Source organism: Nicotiana tomentosiformis, chromosome 7, assembly GCF_000390325.3.
Source record: "Nicotiana tomentosiformis chromosome 7, ASM39032v3, whole genome shotgun sequence".
Taxonomy (NCBI): domain Eukaryota; kingdom Viridiplantae; phylum Streptophyta; class Magnoliopsida; order Solanales; family Solanaceae; genus Nicotiana; species Nicotiana tomentosiformis.
The window spans coordinates 24,563,747-24,588,596 of record NC_090818.1 but is presented as its reverse complement, the minus strand read 5'-3'; the positions used below and the strand labels follow the sequence as shown (position 1 = coordinate 24,588,596).

Below are 24,850 nucleotides of genomic sequence, written 5' to 3'. Positions count from 1 at the left end.
ACCTTAGCAACATATATAGAATTTAAATGACACAGTAGAATGCAAAATAACCTCAACGGAAGCCTCATTGGGGACATATAACTAGAAAGGAGTGTCTTTATATTAGCCGAACAAGTGATACAAAACTTAAGGGGAACAACTTTATAGAGCTATTACATGGCTATTCAAATAAATGAGGGTACTTCTTTTTCATTTCATTCTTGGCTTCCCAAGTAGCTTTTTCGACTTGCTGGTTTCGCCATAATACATTTACGGATGCAATTTCTTTGTTCCTCAACTTCCGAACCTGTCTATCAAGGATAGCAATCGGAATCTCTTTATATGACAGTTCTTCACTGATCTCGATGGTCTCAACCGGCACAATAGTGGACGGATCTCCAACTACCTTCTTCAACATGGACACATGGAATACCGGGTGCACTAATGACAGCTCAGGTGGTAGCTCAAGCTTGTACACCACCTGACCTATCCTTTGAATGATTTTATACGGCCCGACATACCTCGGACTTAATTTTCCTTTCTTTCCAAACCGCATGATCCCCTTCATGGGAGATATCTTCAAGAACACCAAATCATCTTCCTTGAATTCTAAGTCTCTGCGACGAACATCCGAATAGGATTTTTGACGACTCTGAGCAGTTTTCAACTGCTCTTTTATGATCTTAACCTTTTCCATAGCCTGATGTACAAGGTCTGGTCCTATTAGTTCAACTTCTCCAACCTCGAACCACCCAACCGGCGATCTATATCTTCTACCATACAATGCCTCAAATGGCGCCATTTGAATACTGGCATGGAAGTTGTTGTTATAAATAAATTCTATGAGCGGAATGATCATCCCAGCTACCCTTGAAGTCAAGCACACCATACTCAACATGTCCTCAAGCATCTGAATAGTCCGCTCTGCTTGCCTGTCAGTTTGAGGATGGAAAGCCATGCTAAGATTTACCTGCGTACCCAAACCTTGCTGAAATTTCTTCAAGAAATTAGCTATGAACTGGGCCCCTCGATCGGAAATGATGGAAACTGGAGTGCCATGAAGCCTGACTATTTCTTTGATATACAATTGAGCATATTGTTCCGCAGTGTCGGTGGATTTAACTGGCAAGAAGTGTGCTGATTTCGTGAGTCGATCCACGATCACCCAAATTGAGTCAAACTTACGTGGAGTGCGTGGTAACCCTACCACAAAATCCATATTGATCATTTTCCATTTCCACATTGGAATTTCCATACTCTGTGCTAACCCACCGGGCCTTTGATGCTCGGCCTTCACTTGTTGACAGTTTGAACATTGTGCCACAAAGTCCGCCATACCCCTCTTCATGCCATTCCACCAGTAAACTTCCTTGAGATCATGATACATTTTTGTAGAACCTGGGTGCACGGAATATCTAGAAGTATGAGCTTCTGCCATGATTCTTTCCCGAAGACCATCTACGTTTGGAATACATAGTCGTTCTTGGTACCGTAATGTACCGTCATCCATGCCAAGAGAAAAAGCTGTAGTCCTGTGTTTATTAATCCCCTCCTTCAGTTGCACCAACATTGGATCATTGTATTGCTTCTCCTTGACCTCCGTCACAAGCGATGATTCTGCCCTATTCCGCACAATCACTCCCCCTTTATTAGAGTCCACAAGACGAACTCCCAAACTGGCCAACTGGTGAACCTCCCGGGCCAAGGGCCTTTGACATGCCTCTAAGTGAACCAAACTACCCATAGACTTCCGACTAAGAGCATCCGCCACCACATTAGCTTTCCCCGGATGATACAAAATGTCGATGTCATAATCTTTGAGCAATTCGAGCCACCTTCTCTGCCTTAAGTTCAATTCCTTCTGCTTGAAAATGTATTGAAGACTCTTGTGGTCTGTGAATACATCTACATGGACTCCATACAAATAATGACGCCAAATTTTTAATGCAAAAACCACCGCCGCAAGCTCTAAGTCATGAGTTGGATAGTTCTTTTCATGATCCTTAAGTTACCTTGAAGCATATGTTATTACCTTACCATGTTACATTAATACACACCCAAGACCGATCCTTGAAGTATCGTAATATACCACAAACCCATCGGTACCCTCTGGCAAGATCAATACCGGCGCTGAAGTCAATCTTGACTTCAATTCCTGGAAGCTCCTTTCACAAGCGTCGGACCACTGGAACTTAACCGTCTTCTGCGTCAATGGGGAGGCAAGAGTGGAGAACCCCTCCACGAACCTCCTATAATACCCGGCCAAACCCAAGAAACTGCGAATCTCTATTGGAGTAGTAGGTCTAGGCCAATCTTTCACCGCTGCAATCTTTTGAGGATCAACCTTAATTCCTTCTTCGAAGACGACATGACCCAGGAATGTAACAGATTCAAGCCAAAATTCACATTTCGAGAACTTTGCATACAATTGGTATTGATAAAGAGTTTGCAGAACTGCCCTGAGGTGATCGACGTGATCCTCTCGACTTCGTGAATACAAAAGGATGTCGTCAATGAATAATATCATAAAGGAGTTGAGGAACGGCTTGAAGACTCGATTCATAAGATCCATGAAAGCTGTCGGGGCATTTGTTAGCCCGAAAGACATTACCAAAAATTCAAAGTGCCCATACCGGGTTCTAAAAGCTATTTTTGGAATATCCTGCTCTCTTACCTTCAATTGATAGTACCCGGACCGCAAATCAATTTTGGAGAAGAACTTAGCACCTTGTAATTGATCAAACAAATCATCTATTCTAGGAAATGGGTATTTGTTTTTGATTGTGACTTTGTTGAGTTGCCGGTAATCAATACACATCCTCAACGATCCATCTTTCTTTCTGACAAAGAGAACCGGTGCGCCCCAAGGTGACACACTCGGTCGGATGAAATCTTTCTCTAGAAAATCCCTTAGTTGTTCCTTTAGCTCTTTTAATTCCGCCGGCGCCATTCTATAAGGTGGAATGGATATAGGCTGTATGCCCGGCATCACATCAATCCCAAAATCAATCTCCCTATCTGGAGAAATTTCAGGGAGCTCATCCGGAAATACATCGGGGAATTCATTCACGATTGATACAAATTCAAGGGTAGGCACCTCAGGAGTAGTGTCCGTAACTCGGACAAAATGATAAATACACCTCTTCCTGATCATCTTCGTAGCCTTAAGGTGAGAAATAAACCTACCTTTTGGCATAACATTATTCCCCTCCCACTCAACAGCTGGCTCGTTAGGAAACTCAAGCCTCATGATTCTGGCTCGGCAATCGAGTTTGGCAAAACATGAATAAAGCCAATCCATTCCCATTATTACGTCAAAATCAATCATCCCTAGTTCAATAAGATCGGCCATGGTATCTCGACCACGCACCGTGACAACACAATCCCTATAAACTCGTGCGGCCATAATAGACTCGCCAATCAGAGTAGATACAGAGAACGGCTCATGAAGCTGTTTCGATTTTATTCCGAAGCTTGTAGCAACATAAGGAGTAACATAGGACAAAGAAGATCCGGGATCAATAAGGGCATACACATCATGAGATTGAATAATTAATATACCTGTGACGACATCCGGTGAAGCCTCTGCACTCTGTCATCCACTCATAGCATAGAATCGGCTGGGTCCTCCCGAACTCTGTGCACCACCCCTAGTTGCACCACGCCCTGTGGGTGCTGGAGAGCCTCGAGCTGGAGGGTGTGCTGAAGATGTGGCAGCTGTAGGACTGGATGACTGAGTTGTGCCCCTGACTGCACCCTGACGGGATGCACGACACTCTATCTGAATATGGCCTCTCATTTCGCATCTGTAACATACTGGCATGTCCAGGTAGCAGACTCCCGAATGTATCCTCCCACACATAGGGCATGGGACCCTCTGCTGCTACTGGAATCTCTCTCCTGATCGGCCCTAATGGTGGGACCCTCTGCTTCCCTGACAGGGCCTAAAGCGACTCCCCCGCTGCTGACCGTGCCCTGATGGCAAGGCACTAGCTGAAGATTGAGCATAAGACTGGGATGGCCCTGATGATCCTCCCCGAAAGGCTAATCTCCCACCTCCGAATGCATCCCCAAGGTTGCCCGCTGATCGGGCCCTACTACTACTTTCCCGTTCCATCCTGAACTTTAACTTTCGAGCCTCCGTAGCTTGGGAAAATGCCACCATCTTTCCATAGTTCATGTCAGAATTTAGAGCAGTTGTGGCAGCCTTATTAATAACTAAAGGGCTAAGGCCCTGCATAAATCGACGCACCCTAGTCTCCATAGTCGGCATCATATGAGCAGCATACTTTGACAGGCGCACAAACTCCATGTGATATTCCCACACACTCTTACTACCCTGTTTAAGGGTCTCAAACTCTACAGCACAGGCTACCTTAGTCTCGGCAGGCAAGAAATAGTCTATGAAGGCATCCGCAAACTCACTCTATCCCGCCGGAGGGCTCCCCTCCTCACGGGAATCCTCTCACGTCTCAAACCAGGAATATGCTATCCCTTTCAGACGATAGGAGGCCAACTCTACTCCCTCTGTCTCCATAGCACGCATAACTCGGAGAGTCTTATGCATCTCATCAATAAACTCCTGAGGGTCTGCCGCGGGATCAGTACCAGTGAACACTGGAGGGTCTAACTGAAGGAACCTGTTAACCCTGGAATCGGAAGAATCTCCTTGCAAGCTAAATGAGGTGGGTACAGCATTTGACCTCTGAGCCTGGGAAGCTACTAACTGAGTCAGCATCTGAATAGCTCCCCTAAGATCCCCATCGAAAATACCAGGACCAGGAGCTGGGGCTGGAGGCGGAATAGGTATACCGACGGGAGGGATTGTAGCATCCTCCGCGGGTGTAGGAACTGGGGTAGTCTGTTCTGGAGTAGACGAATCAGGCAGTGTGATAGTAGGGGGATTATCCTCACCCGCATTATCTCGCTCTCTTCTTAGGTGCCATTTACTGAAAGTTAGAATAATGCACCAGTTAGGGGAAAACAACCTCATGTTCCGCTCTATCGCACGATATAGAACAACAATGAAGGGTATCATTCTTAAATGTCCAAGTAGCCCCCTAAATATATATGTGGTCGACAACACACCGATAAGAAGGGCTCTACTAGACACGGCTCCGAGACATCCTAGGACACTTTAAAACCTTAGGCTCTGATACCAAGTTTATCACGCCCCAACCTCGAGGAGCGCGATCGGCGCTCAACCGAGTGAACCCGGTCGAGCAAGCCTAGTAAACCTTTCCTACCCGGCTCATTCATGATCCAAAAAGGGAACGCGTCACCATTTGTAAAACAGGGGAGAGATCAGTTATATAAACGTTGCTAGTTCATTTTTCATTATATATGTTATGTCGTAGTTAAGTTCCCAAAATACAACTCGATCCAACGAAACCCCAACATACGTACATGACCCACATAAACGTCTACGGAGCCTCTAAGGGTACAAAAGAGCAACATAACAATACCGGCAATAAGGCCCCGACTATACCTCAAAATATGAAAACTTATACAAAGAAGGACTATATGACCCCAGGAAGAAATGGGACTCACCAAGGCTGCTGTGATGAGTGTGAGGGAGAACACCACTATCTGCGATCAGCGCTATCTGCGATAGAACCACCTACATCCATTAAAAGATGTAGCGCCCCCGGCAAAAGGGACGTTAGTATTGTCGAATAGTACAAGTATGTAAGGCAAACACCAATCTCAGTAGAATGAATAGTGAAACAAAGAGAAGGCAGTCACAATAATCAATAAGTACTTCATGAAAATACAAGAAAACACCAACTAAGGATCACACAATTCCCAATTCAATATTTTCATCTTTTTAGGATAATAATCTTTAGTTCCAAAGCCACAACTCATAATGTCACCGTATTTTTACACGGGATCCGGTCTCGGCCCGACCGGCTAAGCCATCCCAAGTGAGACATATCCATATCCACAATGTAAATCAATACTTCCAACACAAATGCCACCATGTGTATGGCATGGCATTCGATCTCGGCCCGATCGGCTAAGCCATCTCACTTGACACATAACCTCTTCCAATTGTTCACTCAATTCACATCTCTTTCCCATCTTTCATTACATGACACAAATAGCCTCATTTATTAAATAGTTCTTGGCACTTGGGCATATTTTACCATTCAAGTCTTTCCCTTTTTATTCAATCAAATAACGTCATCATTCGTGTCGATAAGTACCATCATATAAGGCATTGCACACATAAGGGAAGGAACTTGGAAAATCATAGATACGTCCTCAAATAGCATAATGACATGGTAATTATCAAAAATCATGAGGGAACATAAATCTTTCAACCCAACACACTAAGGCAAACAATTCTAGTAAGATCAAGTCGGAACTTACACCAATCATTCGGACACCAGGAGTTCGATTCTAGGAAGAAAAGAGTTAGCCATACATACCTCAATTGCGCTTCTTTAGACTCTACAATTTTTCGGAACCCTTAGCAACCTCAATCTATTTAAGCAATATACAAATTAAACCCAAAATTAGGAAAACATTTATGGTTCTAGTTCACTTCTTATTTTTCCCACACTCTTTATCACATGCATGCAAGGTAAACATCCCTCACACCCATGGACCATCTTATTAATACCCCATTATAGCTATGTTTGAAATTAAGAGCTGAAGTGAAGTCTTACCTTTTTGGATGAAGAAATTGAGTGCTCTACTTGAGTATTTCCAAGCTTTGAGTGATGGATGAAGATTTATTGATGAAAATTAGTTCCTCCCTCTAGTACCCTCTCTCTCTCACACTAGAAATATCAGAAATTAGCTCAAAATAGACTAAATGGGGTGTTATAACGGAATGGGGGTCGGGTTTTAAATTTTAAAAAATGGTGCCCCAATACAGGTCTGCGGTCACATATGTGACCGCATAATGGTTATGCGGTCCGCAAAGTGACCGCATAAATGTCCCTCAAGGGCCTGAACTTATGGCCCAGGTATGCGACCAGTATGCGGTCCGCATACTCATTCTGCGGTCGCATAATGCACCGCAGAACTCCCTCCGCAAAAACTCAAGAGGGATTATGCGATCGATATGCGGTCCACATATCAATTATACGGTCGCATAATCGACCGCAAAAATGACCTCAAGTTGGCCAAACTTACTGCTTCACTCTGCGGCCATTATGCGGCCGTATAATGGGCCGCAGAAATATGTTCTTCTGTGAAATATTTTCCTCTCAGTCCGTAGGGTACTGTTTAATCCAACTTGGCACCACGAAACCCTAAGTTTTTGATTTAAATTTTTACCGGTCCTTACAGCAAGAATGGTACAATCCCAACCCGCTCGTCCCTACAAGCTAGGACTCACATTTAGAAACTCAATTTAATTGTGTTTCGATATGAGTATGGAGAAAAGTTCCGAGGGTAGTAAGTTTCAACGTACCTCAAATTGCATCCAACCTTACCCCCAAATGATCCAATAATGTCGACGAGTCACAATCTATATATACAAACTCACATAATTCAAGAACGCATCACAACGATACCAACTAAACCAACTAAGTGTCTAACACTTAAGTCCAATTTCATAAGTTTAATAAAAATCCTAATTTCATCATTTGAAGGACAATCCTTGAATTTTAATTCCAAATCATTCATTAAACTTGTTATGGGATCTAGTCGTTCCACTAGAAACTCAAAATAACATCGTTCAAACAAGACCCAACACTATTCATCATCTTTACCAACCAACTCTTCAATTTTAAGACTAGCTTCTAGGATTTTATGAATAGATGTTTAAATACAAATCTAACTTCATAAATATACTCTACTACGCCCATGGAGTATAGTACATAAGATTGGATTGAAGAAATTACCTCTTTGTCAAACCCTAAAAGTTTCAAGATTTGAGTTTCTTGAAATGTCCTTGAGTGAATTCCATGATGTTGGAGGGTTAAGAGATGTAATAAATGAACTAAATCTATCAAAGAAAGGCATTTAATTCTTACCTTGAAGATGTATTCATGGTAAAGAGCTCCTCCTTCTCTCTAATCCCCAAGACTAAGTCCAAAATAAAATAATTTCTCTCTCTACGAAATGCCTATAAAAACTTCAGCTGTGGGTTTTAAATTTCGGGTGCTGAGTTGCATGCCTTCGCTGCACTTCACTGTCACACGCTGGGTTCCAATTTATTCCATCACTCAAGCAACATTTTGGTCTTCAACTTTAATCATTCTATTTCTCAACGTAATATGCTTGCTTTTTGTCTTTCATAATTACTTCTATGATTCCTTGATCTTTGATATTTAATTAATTTCCTTGTTTCGCTGCACTTCACTGTCTCACGCTGGGTTCCAATTTATTCCATCACTCAAGCAACATTTTGGTTTTCAACTTTAATCATTCTATTTCTCAACGTAATATGCTTTCTTTTTGTCTTTTATAATTACTTCTATGATTCCCTGATCTTTGATATTTAATTAATTTCCTTGTCCCCCCCCCCCCCCATATCCTTGTCCTCTTTGTCTCTTTGTTGGCCAACAACTTTCCTAGTTTTCTAAATCCTTTCTCGTTGCCAACTGAAGGCTAGGATTTTAAATCCTTGTTTTCTTATTAAATTCCAACTCTTCAAGTTGGTTACATACCATTGAATTCTCAAAATTTCAGCACTTATGACATAGAAACTTGATATACTCCAAATGCATTTGATGACCTTTTAATCTCCACTAATTTAATGATTAACTACCGACATTATCCCTAAGCATCCCAATAACTTTGTTCCACTCGAATAATCATGTAGCTCAGATTTAATTACATTGCACTCTCAAACTCAAAATTAGTAGGAATTAACTAAAAGAATTTACGGGGCTTTACATTCTCCCCCACTTAGAAATATTCGTCCTCGAATGTAAATTCTTGGTCGTGTTAAAGTCTGAAAGCATAATCTCCAAGCCTTTTACTTACTCCTTAACTCTTTAAGGCTTCGAAATTTGACTAACTCTCCAAATTTTTAAAAAGTTCGGCAGAGTTTCCTTCGTTTAGGCTTATCCCAAAATTTCAACCTCACAACGAGCCATAAGAATACAATATAAATGGCCCCACGTGGCTCTACTCATCACAACTACCTCAATGAATGCATCCGCGACTTCATATATCTCCAGACACCAGTACATAGCCTCTCCCAACATCACAACAATAAAATTTATTACCATAAGACAAGTCTAACAACCATGTGCAATAGATAAATCAATCAATGACTTGCCCCATGGAAGTAAATTATGATAAACTCTAAACTCAAAATTTCTAAAAACAAATAGTCATACCTGAAGTCGTAAATAAGTGTGGACATTGGATTTTCATATCTTCCTCGGCCTCCCAAGTAGCCTCCTCGACGTCATGATTACGCCATAACACTTTAACTGAAGCTATGTCCTTAGTCCTCAACCTACGGACTTGCCTATCAAGAATCTCAACAGGTTCTTCGTCATAAGTTAAGCCGTCATTTATTTCTACTACCTCCGGTGAGACGATGTGAGCAGGATCAGGCACATACCCCCGTAGCATCGATACATGAAAAACAAGATGAACCAAAGTCATCGATATAGGTAACTCCAGCTTGTAGGCTACTTACCCAATCCTTTTCAAGATACGATATGGACCAATAAATCTAGGACCTAGCTTTCCCTTCTTCCCAAATCTCATAACGCCCTTTATTGGCGATACTTTCAAGAACATTTGATCGCCCTCTTTAAACTCCAACTTACGTCGATGTACATCTGTATAGCTTTTTTGTCGACTCTAAGTAGTCTTAAGCCATTGTTGAATCAAAGACACCTTCTCTAAGGCATCATGTACAAGATCGGGACCAAGTAGTCCTACCTCGGTCGGCTCAAACCATCCAATAGGTGATCTACAACGTCGTCCGTATAAAGCCTCATATGGAGCCATCTAGATACTAGCATGATAGTTATTATTGTAGGCAAATTTGATCAGGGGTAAGTGTTCATCCCAATTACTACCAAAATCAAGGACACAAGCCCGCAACATATCCTCAAGCGTCTGAATAGTTCTCTCAGCTTGTCCTTCAGTCTGTGGATGAAAAGCGGTACTCAAATTGACACTTGTACCCAATCCCTCTTGAAAGCACTGCCAAAAATGAGCAGTAAATCGGGCCCCTCTATCAGATATAATGGAAGCTGGAATACCGTAAAGTCTGACAATTTCTTTCAAGTACAACTTAGCATACTGTGGTGCCGTTTCAGTCATCTTTACCGGTAAGAAATGCGCCGACTATGTAAGTCGGTCTACAATCACCCAAATAGAGTCATGTTTCAAGTGGGTGCGAGGCAAACCCACTACAAAGTCCATATTAATCATCTCCCACTTCCAAAGTGGAATCTCAATATTTTGAGACAACCCACCAGGTCTTTGATGCTCGGCTTTTACTTGTTGGCAATTTAAACATCTAGCCACGAAGTCTGAAACGTTTTCCTTCATTCGATTCCACTAATAGATCTCTCACGTCCTTATATATTTTTGTGGACCCTGGATGTATAGAATATTTCGAGTTGTGTGCCTCAGCCATAATTTCATTACGAAGTCGATCAATATCTGGCACGCACAAGCGATCGTTCATCCTCAACACCCCATCATCGTCAAGATAAAAAGCGAGGATATCTTTAGATTGTACACCATTTCGAATATCCACCAAATTTGGATCTTCAAATTATTTAGCCTTGACATGCTCAATAAGAGAGGAACATGCTATGGCACAAACATAAATCTCTTTATCTATCGGTAAATGCACCAAAGTACCTCCTAACTTTCGGCTTAGCGCGTCGGCTACCACATTCGCCTTTTCTGGATGGTAATGAATGCTTAAGTCATAATCCTTCAATAGTTCTAAGCATATCCTTTGCCTCAGGTTTAATTCCCTCTGCTTGAATATATATTGCAAGCTTTTATAGTCGGTGTATACTTCACAGTGCTCACCGTACAAGTAATTCCACCAAATTTTCAAAGCAAATACAACAGCGGCAAGTTCCAAGTCATGGGTCGGATAGTTCTTCTCATGGATCTTCAATTGTCTAGAAGCATAAGCGATAACCTTACCTTTGTGCATCAAGACATAACCCAACCTAACTCTAGAGGCATCACAGTAAACCATAAAGTCACCCAAACATGTTGGCATCATCAATACCGACGTCGTAGTCAATCTAGCTTTCAACTGTTGAAAACTTCTCTTGCAAGCATCCAACCACTGAAACTTCGCAGCTTTCTGAGTCAACTTGGTTAATGGAGATGCAAGAGTAGAAAAATGTTCAACAAACCGCCGATAGTAACCCGCTAATCCCAAGAAACTATGGATCTCTGTCGGTGTAGTTGGTCTAGGCCAACTCTTAACCGCTTCAATCTTTTGAGGATCAACCTTAGTACCTTCACGAGATACCACATGACCCAAGAATGCCACGGATTCAAGCCAAAATTTACACTTAGAGAATTTGGCATATAAATCATTCTCCAAAAGATTCTGCAACACTATTCTCAAATGATTCGCATGCTCCTCTTGACTTCGCGAATAGACTAATATGTCATCAATGAAAACAATCACGAATCTGTCTGGTTTGAAAACCCGATTCATTAGATCCATAAATGCTGCGGGTGTATTTGTTAGCCCAAATGACATCACCAAAAATTCATAATGCTCGTAGCGGGTCCGAAAAGCCATTTTGGGAATATCCTTCTCTCGAATTTTCAACTGATCATACCTCGACCTTAAATCAATCTTCGAGAAGAATTTCACCCCTTGTAACTAGTCAAACAAGTCATCTATTCGAGGTAATGGATACCTATTCTTGATGGTCACTTTGTTAAGTTGCCTGTAGACAATACACATCCTCAAAGAACCATCTTTCTTTTTCACAAACAACACTGGCACACTCCAAGGTGATACACTAGGTCTAATAAACCCTTTATCCAGTAAATCTTTCAATTGCTCCTTCAATTCTTTTAACTCGGCTGGAGCCATTCGGTACGGGGGAATAGATATCGGTTATGTATATGGCACCACATCTATCCCAAAGTCGATAATCCGATCTGGTGGAATACCCGGAAGCTCATCGGGAAAAACATCAGGAAACTCGTTAACAATTGGCACAAACTGAATGCTTGTTACCTCCGCAGTTGTGTCAATGACTCTAACTAAATGACAAATACATCCCTTCGTGATCATCTTCTTCACCTTAAGGTATGAAATAAATTTACCTCGAGGCTCAACAATATTGCCTTTCCACTCACGAACTGGCTTATTAGGAAACTCAAACTTGACCACTTTAATACGACAATCAAGAATGGCGTAACACTTGTATAACCAATCCATCCCCATAATCACATCAAAGTCAACCATTTCTAGCTCAATGGGGTCTGTTATAGTCTCTCGATCTTGAATTATAACCACACAACCCCTATAAACGCGGGAGGCAATAACAGAATCTCCCACCGGAGTCGACACTGAAAATGGTTCAAGTAGTTGTTCTTGCTCTATCCCAAAATCCAAAGCAAAGTACGGAGTAACATAGGAAAAAGTAGATCCAGGATCCATAAGAGCATAAGCATCTAGAGCACAAACTGTAAGTATACATGTGATAACAGCATCTGAAGCCTCTTCAATAGGATGAGAAGTAGCAGCTGTCTGTGGCACATTTCCTGCATTGCGCCCGTTGTGGGCCGTATTACCCCTAGGTAGGGGCGGTGTAGCTGAAGTAGTAGCCATAGAAGGTGTCAAGTGAGCTCTCGAACCTTGTTTCCCATTAGGTAAAAACTTTCAGATATGACCCGTCAACCCGCAACCATAGTACGGACCACGGGGTCCCCTGGTAACACTAGGTTGACGCTGATAAGAACCCACACTACTCTGACCCTGCAATGCAGTACGGTGCTCACTCTGAACAGACCTAGACTGGCCTCCTTGTCCGGAACTGTATTCCACTGGAGGGCTACTGAAAGATGTCTGCATCCTAGACTGCGATGGGCCAGATGATCTTCTGTTGTTCTGCCCCTTGCCCGAACTATGCATTGCACTGAAAGTGCCAAAATTCCAAGCCTTTTTATTCTGCTCCCTGTTGGCCCTCTCCTCCTGATGAATCCTCTCGAGATCCATTGCTAGATCTACAAAGTCAGTAAAGGTAGTGTTTCTTCTCCCACTAGCCGTATCTTTTCTGATGCCCAAAATCAAGCCACGAGCAAAGCGATCAATATTCTCATCCTCGGTGGGGATGAGGTGGGGAGCATAACGGGATAACTTCTCGAATTTGATGCTATACTCAAGGACGGTCATGGTATCCTACTTTAAGGTCTCAAACAATATCGCAAGGGCGACTCTCACTCCTGGTGGTAACCACTTCTTAATGAAGATCTTCTTAAATTCTGCCCAAATCATTGGAGGTGCATCCTCCGGTCGACTTTTCTCTACCCCTTTGAACCAGAGGTCAACAATGTCTTTCAACTGGTAGGATGCCAATCGAACCACCTGGTAGTCTTTAACTCCCAGCAAAGTAGTAGCTTTCTTAACTTCCTCCAAGAAGTCCTGAGGGTCTGCACTGGGATCTGTACCAGTGAAAACTAGCGGCTCAAGTCTCACAAATTTCATGGCCAACTGTGCCATGTCCTCAACCACTAGTGCTCCCATCCCTCCATGTTGGAGTGCCTGAATACCCACTTGAAGGTTCTGTTGGGTCTGCATAGCCATGAGGTCAGCAAAAGTATCCATAGCCTTTCTAATATCAGTGAGGGTCTTTTCCAAGTGATTGTTTCTGGAGGTGGAGCATGTGCCTCATCAACTTCTTCCTCGAGCTCCTGGACCATCCTTGGAGCCATTGGAACTGGCAGAGTCTGTGCTCTTGCAGCCTTCGGAGGTCGGCCCCTAGGTCTAGCGGGTACTCCTCCCGAAGCCGCATCAGGTACAGCAATAGCTTCCCAATTCATATTACCGCCACGCGTGTTCACCATCTAATGCCAATTAATATAGCGCATGAGTTAGGAAATATTTCTTAGATCTATTGCACGATTCTAGAATAAGAAAAAAGAGTAAAGTATTCTTATATGTCCATATAGCCTTCTCGATATAAGTGTGGTGCACGACACACCAATAAAGAGAACTCTACCAAACATGATTCCGTAGACTTCCTAGGCCTCGAATTAGAACCTAGGGCTCTGATACCAAGTTTGTCATGCCCAAAAACTATGTGACCGGCAACCGGTACTCTACCAGACCCGAGTGAACCATCCCATAGATTAATACACATCTATATGCCTAATAGGAGGATGCGAAAGCCTCTTCAATTACAATCATTTTAAGATATACGACAAAACATGAATAATATCTTTAAGTAAATATTTTTCCTTTGAAGGCAAAGCTTCATAAAGATAAAAGAAAGTTTCATTCATGCATGCCATGTAAGTAACCATAGGATTACAACCCAAAATGAATACTACTATTGTCTATGGAATCTCTATGACACTGAATGGAATAGTCAAGCAAGGCATAACCTTGTGGCTCAACAGCATAGAAATATAATAAAGTACTCCACGAATACTAGCGTGGAGTCTCACCAAATAACGTCAACGGGAAATGTAGAGTTGTCCTATCCACGCGGCCCAAGCTGCTCTGGTCCAGTACCTGAAAATAGAAATGGAAATGTGGCCGAAAGGCCTAAGATCCACATGCCTAGTACGAATCATGAACCATTCCCCAAAAGAAAATAGGACATGATTTAAGAAGATATAAGATATGCAATAACAATTGATATCAAGAAAGAAGCCTTCATATCAATTAACAATTTAGAAAGTAAAATAAAATAATATGGTAAAACATATTTCAAAGTCTTCCTTTAGCATTGTTCTTTGCAAAATCATCTTAGATTTTTCATTTACCGGGAGCCCTATACCATCACCGATACGAAAGAAGGTCAACTAGGTTATGTACCTAGCGGCAAGTATCATATACCCTACCTGCTCAGGTCGTCCCATCGTTGTGCCGCACGAATCGACTCAGTCATGCTAATAAAGTAGCACAATAGTACCCCTAAAGGGAAGTACTCTGCCATAGTTCCCAACCGTAAGGTAGGTTCTACGCCTACACCGGCACGTATAGTTTCATGACCTAATGAGGAAAAGTATCCAAGGTCAATCTCGATGAATTTAAGTAACTCCCAAAACCTTTACATTTATCAATGATGATATTATAGCCAAATCAACTATTTGAGAATAGTTAAATTCAAGATATTTCACAACTCATGTATTTCCATTTCAAAAAAATACTACAAGTGTTATTCCCTATTTATTTAGTTTTTTAAAAATTAAGATAAAACATTTCAAGAAAATAATATTCATAGCACTTAAATCTTTTATGATGCAAGAATGGTACAAATTTAATCGTGTTTCGATATGAGTATGGAGAAAAGTTCTGATGGTAGTAAGTTTCAACGTACCTCAAATTGCATCCAACCTTATCCCCAAATGATCCAATAATGCCAACGAGTCACAATCTACATATACGAACTCACTTAATTCAAGAACGCATCACAACGATACCAACTAAACCAACTAAGCGTCTAACACTTAAGTCCAATTTCATAAGTTTAACAAAAATCCTAATTTCATCATTTGAAGTTCAATCCTTGAATTTTAATTCCAACTCATTCATTAAACTTGTTATGGGATCTAGTCGTTCCACTAGAAACTCAAAATAACATCGTTCAAACAAGACCCAACACTATTCATCATCTTTACCAACCAACTCTTCAATTTTAAGACTAGCTTCTAGGATTTTATGAATAGATTTTTAAATACAAATCTAACTTCATAAATATACTCTACTACGCCCATGGAGTATAGTACATAAGATTGGAGTGAAGAAATTACCTCTTTGTCAAACCCTAAAAGTTTCAAGATTTGAGTTTCATGAAATGTCCTTAGTGAATCCCACGATGTTGGAGGGTTAAGAGATGTAATAAATGAACCAAATCTATCAAAGAAAGGCATTTAATTCTTACCTTGAAGATGTATTCATGTTAAAGAGCTCCTCCTTCTCTAAAATCCCCAAGACCAAGTCCAAAATAATATAATTTTTCTCTCTAGGAAATGCCTATAAAAACTTCAGCTGTGGGTTTTAAATTTCGGATGCTGAGTTGCATGCCTTTGCTGCACTTCACTGTCTCACGCTGGGTTCCAATTTATTCCATCACTCAAGCAACATTTTGGTCTTGAACTTTAATCATTCCATTTTCCAACTTAATATGCTTGCTTTTTGTCTTTCATAATTACTTCTATTACTCCCTTATCTTTGATATTTAATTAATTTCCTTATCTCTCCCCCTCCCCCCCCCCCCATATCCTTGTCCCATTTGTCTCTTTGTTGGCCAACAACTTTCCTAGTTTTCTAAATCCTTTCTCGTTGCCAACTGAAGGCTGGGATTTTAAATCCTTGTTTTCTTATTAAATTCTAACTCTTCAAGTTGGTTACATACCATTGAATTCTCAAAATTTCAGCACTTATGACATAGTAACTTGATATACTCCAAATGCATTTGATGACCTTGTAACCTTCACTAATTAAATAATTAACTATCAACATTATCCCTAAGCATTCCAATAACTTTGTTCCACTCGAATAATCATGTAGCTCAGATTTAATTACATTGTATTTTCCAGCTCAAAATTAGTAGGAATTAACTAAAAGAACTTACGGGCTTTACAATCGGCCCCACCTACTGCTACCTCAACATCAGTTTCTTCTCTGCCTGCGGACATATCGGCAGCAGAGTTTTTGGCTTCCCCTTTGTATCATTTAGTGGATGAGGAAGAGTCGTCGCCGAGCGGTGGGAATTTAGTTCCCCGTAAGAGAAGATCGGTGGACGTTAGTGATGGGGTCGCCCGGGCTGTGGATTCAGTAAGGGGCCGACTTCGTCATCTGTGAGACGGCGACAATAGTGCTCGAAGATGACATCGAGTCACCACCTGAGATTCCTTCATCGGCTGAGACCGTAGAGGGCGCGTCCCTTCCCGATGTCACGATGGAAGCTGAAGGGCTGTCTGCGAAAGTCTGTGATATTTCACGGCAAGATGAGCCATCGGCCTCGCGACCAGTTGATAGTCCTTCTTCGCTAGTTGACAGGAAAGCAAAAAACGTTGTTGAGGATGACTACAACACGGGATCTGATATTGATGCTGATAAGGTGAGGATGATGGGGGAGGGTTTTACCCGACTTGAAGTAAGACTGGAGGGGTCCACGCGGACCATTGTGATCCCTATGGATAGAGATTTGTTGGTAAATACAAAGAATGTGGTTCCTTCCCTTGGTCCCCTTTGTTCTGACGTGGAGGGTAAAACCCTTGAAAAGCTGGATGAAGCTACCTTATCAAGGAGCATAGCCAGTCTCACTCTCAGGGTAAGCTTCTCGACTTCTTCCATTTTTTGTTTGTCAAATTCAACGTTTAGGCTTCGTCCTTACTCTCCGTTTTCCTTGTCTTTCTCTTTCAGACTGTGATTTGGGAGATTGAAAGCACCCGAAAAGAGAAGAGGCGTAAGGCTATTTTTCTGAAGATGGAGCAAAAATACCGCGAGAACCATGGGAAGCAGCGCGAGATTTGTAGGCATTTTGGTGAGAGTGAAAATTACTAGGCTCTCCGAGACGAGCTGAAGGAAAAGGATGGCGAGCTGGTGAGGGTCATTGAAAAATGCAGCGTTCTTAAGGGGGCGCTAAGAGATAAAGAAGAGGATCTTGAGGTTAGAAGGGGGTCGAAGCCCAGTGCGGTCATCTCCAAGCCCAGATGGTCTTGTTGTGCATCGGGATCGAGTAGTGTGAACTCAAAGCGAATGGTTTACGTGGCGAGGTCGTCGAGAAGGCAGCGGATCTCGAGAAGGCGGAGTTAGATCGGTCGGGGGCTATGAGGAAGGCAGAGGCTTTGGAGATCGTAATCCATGTTCTTCGTTTCGAGCAAGAGAGTGCCTTGGAGACGGCCAGGCTCAAAGAAGAGCAGCTTGATGAATGGATTAGATAATTAGAGAAAGAGGCTTCTGGCCTTTATGATCGAGTCGCTGCCCTCGAGGACGAGAAGGCTCAATTACTGGCTCGACCATCATCTTCCCGCACTTCTAGTTTCCTTGATGTTCCTCGAGATTTGTACGAGGAATGGATTCATGTCGAGGCCCAGATGGATATATTTAGAGATATGATGAGGGAGGGAACCGTTTTATAAATTGTCTTCTAGGATGCTCATGTTAAGGCACGTAGAGCTCGAGTCGCTTGTGGCTACGATCCTGCTACACTGGAGGCCGGTGATGATGAGGAGGATACAGGCGTGGATCGGATTGACGAGGATTCCTGGTATGAGAATGAGTATCCTGATGGCGATGGTGCTGGTCAAGGGGCAGATGGGGATGGCCTAGGCAATCAGGCCGATGGCGCTGCTGGGCTAGGCGGCGATTAGTAGCTTTTTTTTCCTCCTTTTGTTTTGCCGTAGACTTCTGCATTTTTAGTGAGCGTCTTTTCGAGCCTTTGTAAAAAATATTCTAAGTATGAAATACCAATTTTATTATTTGTACCTGGTTCTTTATTCTTCTATTTGAATTTGTATGCTTTTTTATTTTGTTATTTGGTTGCCTTGGTTTCCCTAGTCGTAATAACTTAGCTCGAGTAGGGTCGAACGAGGTCGAAACAAAACCTAAGTTTGATCATGGCCTAGGGCCAGTAGATGTTAGTTCGAACAAGGTCGAACATATCGTATGTTTATCTATGGCTGAGGGCCGATTAGCTGTCGATTCGAACGAGGTCGAATATAACCTATACTCAGTTAGAGCTGAGGGCCGATTAGATGTTGATTCGAATGAGGTCGAATATAACCTATGCTTGATTATGGCTAAGGGACGATTAGGTGTTGATTTGAATGAGGTCGAATATCACATATGCTTGATTATGGTCGAGGGCCGATTAGGTGTTGATTCGAACGAGATCGAATATCACTTATGCTTGATTATGACCGGGGGCCGGTTAGGTGTTGATTCGAACGAGGTAGAATATAACCTATGCTTAATTATGGGCAAGGGCCGGTTTGGTGTTGATTCAAACGAGGTCGAATATAACCTATGCTTGATTATGGCCGAGGGCCGGTTAGGTGTTAATTCGAATGAGGTCGAATATAACCTATGCTTGATTATGTCCGAGGGCCAGTTAGGTATTGATTCGAACGAGGTCAAATATCACCTATGCTTGATTATGGCCCGGGGCCGGTTAGGTGTGATTCTAGATGCAGCATTTGACGGCGGTATGATTTTAGGGCAACGTTTCTTTGGTTTTACATTTGGAGAAAATAGAAATAAACTTCATGCATTTGAGCTTTGTTCATACACTTGGAGAAATTTACATTTCGGGCGTTGGCTGGCATTTCAGTCCCAGTTCCAGTCCCAGTCTATCTAGTTCCTTCATTGGTCGACCTGGATAAGTATTGAGAGGTCGAGAGATAAATTAGTTGTCCTGTGCGCACTTCAATCCTGGAGTTTCCCCTTCATCGCCTCGTTAAAAAATCCCTCGAGAAAAACCAATTGGGACAAAACTCAAGTGAGGGAAAAAAGAGTACGACTTTGGGGACGCTTCATCTTTTAAAAGTTGAAGTACTTGAGGTATGTAATATTCTAGTTGTTTGGTAGTTGCTATCTTCCATTGTTTCTAGTTAGAATAACCCTTTGTTCGCCGTTGCCGTGATTTTGTACGAGTCGTCCCAATTTGTTCCTAGTTTGCCTTCCCGTGGGTCTTTGCTTGCTTGTGTTTTAGCTTTAAGCACGTAGTCCCCGACTTTGAGTGACCTGATCTTTGCCTTTTTTTTATAATAGCGTTCTTCTTGTTGCTTTTGGGCGACCATTCTTACGTAGGCCATATCTCTTCGTTCCTCAACTTCGTCGAGCTCTTGCCTTCTGCTGTCATCATTCTGGGGTCCGCTTTCATGGGAGTATCTTAGGCTGGGCTCTCCGACCTCGACCGGTATTACTGCATCAGTCCCATAGACTAGTGAGTATGGAGTCTCTCATGTGCTCGTCTTTGGCGTTGTTTGGTAGGTCTAGAGTACTTCTGGTAATATTTTCGGCCACAACCTTTGGCGTCTTCGAGCTTCTTCTTCATGATATTCAGTATCAATTTATTGGAGGATTCCGCTTTCCCGTTGCCCGCGGGGTGGTATGGTGTTAAGAGTATTCTTTTGATATGCCATTTTTCAAAAAACTCAGAAACCCTTTTTCCCCCAAACTGGGGTCCATTGTCGCAGCTGATCTCTTTGGGGAGACCGAAATGGCATATAATATTTTTACATATGAAGGCGATCACTTCTTGTTCGGGTATTTGTGCAAATGCTCCTACTTCTACCCATTTAGAGAAATAGTCAGTTAAAACCAAAAGAAATTGTACGTTACCTTGTCCTGCCGGGAGGAGGCCCACGATGTCCATTCCCCATTTGATGAACGGTCAGGAGGAAGTCACTAAGTGTAGGTGTTCGCCTGCTTGGTGAATCATTGGGGCATACTTCTGGCATTGCTCGCATTTTTTCACGAAATTCGCGGCCTCCTTTTTCATGGTGGGCCAGTAATACCCTGCCTGTATGAGGCATCTGACCAAAGCTCGATTGCCAGAGTGAGCTCCATAGTGGCCTTCATGTACTTCTTCAAGGATGCACCGCGTATGATTTGGGCCTAAGCATTTCGCCAGAGGGCCGCCATACGTCCTCTTGTACATGTCTTTATGAATGATGTTGTATCTGGCTGCTTCCATTCGCAGTTGTTTGGCCTCTTTTTTATCATCTGGGAGTATGCCATCCTGCAAATATGTAACAATACGGTTGCGCCAGTTTCAATTCTGGTTTATGGTTCTTACCTCGATTTGATCTATCGATGAGTTGAGGAGGTTGAAATTTTTTCTTTCTCCGATTGTAATGCTTTTAGTGGTTCCCGCTAATTTGGCGAGACCGTCCGCCTCGGTATTTTGTGCTAGGGGGATCTGGTCGAGTTGACATTCGTCGAACTCGGGTAGCAGCTTGCAAATTTCGGTCTGGTACTTTTACAACCTTTGTTCCTTGATTTGGAAAGTCCATGTGACTTGGTTGGCCGCGAGTTGAGAATCGCAACGCAGTCTTAGCTGCTTCGCCCCGTATTTGAGTGCTAGTCTTAATCTTGTAATTACGGCCTCATACTTGGCCTCGTTGTTAGTCATGTCTGGGCATCTTATGGACTGGTGAATCAATTCGCATGTTGGAACTTCGAGTACGAGTCCCAGCCCAGACCCTAACGCGTTAGACGCGCCATCAGTGTACAGGACCCAGGGGTCCTATATTTGGAGAGGAGCGTGGACGGCTTCTTTTTCAACTTCGGGCATTATTTTTGCACTGAAGTCGGCGACAAAGTCTGCGAGGACATGTGACTTTATCGTCGTTCGCGGCCGATATCTGATATCGTGCTCACTCAATTTGATGGTCCATTTGGCAAACCTGCCCGATAGCTCGGGTTTATGCAAAATGCTTCTTAAGGGAAAAGTCATGACGACCGAGATGTGGTGGCATTGGAAATATGGTCTAAGCTTTCGTAAAGCTAAAACTACGGCCAGAGCCAGTTTTTTGAGATGGGGGTATCTTGTTTCGGCATCGACTAGTATTTTGCTAATGTAATAGATGGTAGATTTTGTACCTTTATTTTCTCAGACCAGGACCACGCTCACAACTACTTCGGACACAGTGAGATATACGAGGAGAGGTTATCCTGGTTCTGGTTTCGAAAGCAACAGTGGCGATGACAAGTACACCTTTAACTCCTTCAGGGCTTGGACGCACTCAGGGGTCCATTAGAGGTTGTTATCCTTTTTGAGTATGCCGAAGAACTTATGGAAACTATCATAGGATAGCAAAATGAACCTTGAAAGGGCGGCGATACGGCCAGTCAACCTCTGAACTTGTTTTTTGGGGGTCAACTGCTCTGATATCTTTTCGATGGCCTTGATTTGGTCAGGATTTACCTCGATACCTCTGTGTGACACTAGGAAACCCAAGAATTTTCCTGAGGCCCCGCCGAACGCATATTTTTCGGGGTTCAGTTTCATTATGTATTGCCTGAGTATGTCGAAGGTTTCTCTTAAATAGTCGATGTGATCTTCTTTTCTTTTGGATTTGACCAGCATATCATCTATATAGACTTCCATCGTTTTACCGAGTTGGTCTTTGAACATCTTCGTCACCAACCTTTGATAAGTTGCCCCTACATTTTTTAGCCCAAAGGGCATGACCCTGTAGCAGTACGTCCCCTGGTGGGTGATGAAAGTGGTTTTTTCCTGATCCTCTTCCTCCATGAGGATCTGATTATATCCCGAGTAGTCGTCCAAGAAGCTTAGTAGTTCGTGTCCGGCTGTTGCGTCGATGAGTTGGTCAATATGAGGTAATGCAAATGAATCCTTAGGACAAGCTTTGTTCGGGTCAGTGAAATCTACGCACATCCGCCATTTGTCGTACTTCTTTTTCACCATGACTATGTTGGCGACCCATTGGGGGTACTTTGACTCCCTGACGGAGCCATTTTCCAATAATTTTTCCACTTTTTCGCGTACTGCGTCATTAATTATGGAGTTGAACTTACGCCTAACCTGCCTCACCGGGGGTGGAATGGATCGACGTTCAATTTTTGTGTGTCCTTTGGGATACCTGGCATATCTGCATGGCTAAAAGCGAACAAGTATGTGTTAGCAGTTTAAAATTCACGAAACTTACCCGGTTCCTAAAGTTTGCAGCCGATGTAAGCTTTCTTGCTGTGGTCGTTGCTATCTAACTGAACGGGGTCGAGGTCCTCTATGGTTGATCCTACAGCCTCAACTATATCAGGATCTCTAATGACATCGTCACTGTCATCACACATCGACCTCGACCCTGTTGATTGTTATGCCTCTTTTTCTTTGTCTTTTGTTTTTTGGGTGGTTGTACCGTCTAAGGCGGTGCAGTAGCATTCCTGGGATGTGCGTTGTCCCCCCTCCCCCCCGTATACTGAATATCCCCCATGGAGTTGGGAATTTGATAACTTGGTACAAGTTGGAGGGGATGCCTCTCATGGTGTGTATCCATGGTCACCCTATTATGGCATTGTACGTCGTGTCTTGGTCCATGATATGGAACGTGGTTTCCAGCGTGATGCCACCGGCCAGGACGGGGAGTGTGATCTCACCCGATGTTCGCTCAACTGCATTGTTAAAACCCGTTAGTGTGATGCAATGTGGCACTATCTTATCCTCGAGTTTCATTTGTGCAAGCACTTGAGGGTGGATAATGCATGTGTTGCTCCCATCATCTACCATAATGCGCCTCACATCGATATCTAAAATTCATAAAGTGATAACAAGAGCATCATAGTGAGGGAGAACCAAACCGTTGGTATCTGACTTATCGAAGATGATACTTTCTTCGAGTTCGTCATACCGTTCGTGGGTGATCAACCGTTTGAGCTTATAGGTTGTGGTGAACTTCACACGGTTGATGGAAGCGCCATCCCCTCCACCAATGATCATGTGGATGGTGCAGGCCGGCGAGGGTGGTTTCGGCAGCCCTTGATGTTGTTCACGTCCTCTGGCAAAGTTGGTCCTTCCCCGATCGCTCAGCAATTCTTTGAGGTGTTCCTGTCATAGCATATTTATGACCTCTTGTCTTAGGGTGATGCAATCTTCGATTTTGTGTCCTCGCTCTTGATGGAACTCGCAGAGGGCGTCTGATTTTCTAGTATTCGGGTCTGACCTCATCGTTTGCGGACACTTCACCTTCGGTCCGAGCTTCTCCAAGGCGTAGAATATTTCTGTAGGTGACACACAAAAATTATGAGTGGATAATAAAGGGGGCATACCTCTCTCATCCCAGTGAGTCCCTGTTCTTGATCGAGGTGGGCCCTCTTCATGGCGGGATGGGGACGCAACGGTGGTTTTTACATATGGGAGATGCCATTCCCGATTGGGTCGCGAGTCCGCGAGATCTCTTCTGATATCATTTCTTCGAACTTTCCTGGATTCTACTTGCACCGAGGTCAGTCGATAGGTCGGCCCATTGAGGTCATTCTCGTCTTCTCGGACTTCGGCACAATATGCATTGTGTATCTCATCCCAAGTAGTTGGGGAGTACTTCATAAGCCGACTCAGTAGTTTTCTTGTTGCCCTCGAACCGTTTCTGCTCAACCCATTTTGAAAAGCTGCGACCGTCATCCCTTCCGATACATTCGGCAAGGTCATTCTTACCCGGTTGAATCGGGCGAGGAAGTCCCTCAATCCTTCTCCCGGAGACTGTTTAATAGCAAATATGTCGTTTACTCTCGCCTCTGCCTTCTTGTCCTCAGTATGGGCCGTTATGAACTTGTCGGTCATTTCTTCGAATGTTTTAATGGAACGTGCGGGCAGCTGTGAATACCATGTTAATGATTCTCCATTGAGGGTCTCGCCAAATTGTTTCAACAAAGTGGAGGATACATGTTCCTTGGCGAGGTCATTGCCTTTCACGGCGGTGACGTAGTGGGTCACATGGTCTTCGGGGTCGGTCGTGCCATCATATATTTTCAGATAAGGCAGCATCTTAAAGGTCTTTGGTATGGCATTTGGAGCGGCATCATCACTGTACGGCTGCTCGACGAAACATCTAGCATCTTTCTTCGGCAAGAGCTTAGGGGCGCCCGGTATCTTATCGACCCTCTCTTCATGTTCTCTCATTTGATCTTGAAGTGTTTTGTTCTCATTTTCTATTTCCTCCATTCTTTTCAAAATGGTTGTAAGAGTGTCGTCACCTACATTGTTAACGACATTGTGAGTAATACCTGCCGTCGGAGGAGGGGGAGTTGACC

General features: G+C 43.0%; 2 protein-coding genes across 2 annotated transcripts; both read right to left on the bottom strand.

Annotated features, from left to right (window-relative positions):
* Positions 1–12,010: 12,010 nt before the first annotated feature.
* On the bottom strand, positions 12,011–12,730 carry LOC138895365 (uncharacterized). The gene has a single exon (XM_070180047.1). The coding sequence runs from the start codon at positions 12,728–12,730 to the stop codon at positions 12,011–12,013; it is 720 nt and encodes a 239-aa protein (XP_070036148.1).
* A 51-nt stretch (positions 12,731–12,781) lies between these two features.
* LOC117280252 (uncharacterized) lies at positions 12,782–13,294 on the bottom strand. Its single transcript, XM_033659936.1, has one exon. It carries the CDS (start codon positions 13,292–13,294, stop codon positions 12,782–12,784), a length of 513 nt encoding a protein of 170 aa, XP_033515827.1.
* Between the last annotated feature and the right edge of the window lie 11,556 nt (positions 13,295–24,850).

Bases quoted from the DNA above. Each gene is read 5' to 3' on its own strand.
- LOC138895365 (XM_070180047.1), bottom strand. From the start codon at position 12,730: ATGGCTACTACTTCAGCTACACCGCCCCTACCTAGGGGTAATACGGCC.
- LOC117280252 (XM_033659936.1), bottom strand. From the start codon at position 13,294: ATGACCGTCCTTGAGTATAGCATCAAATTCGAGAAGTTATCCCGTTAT.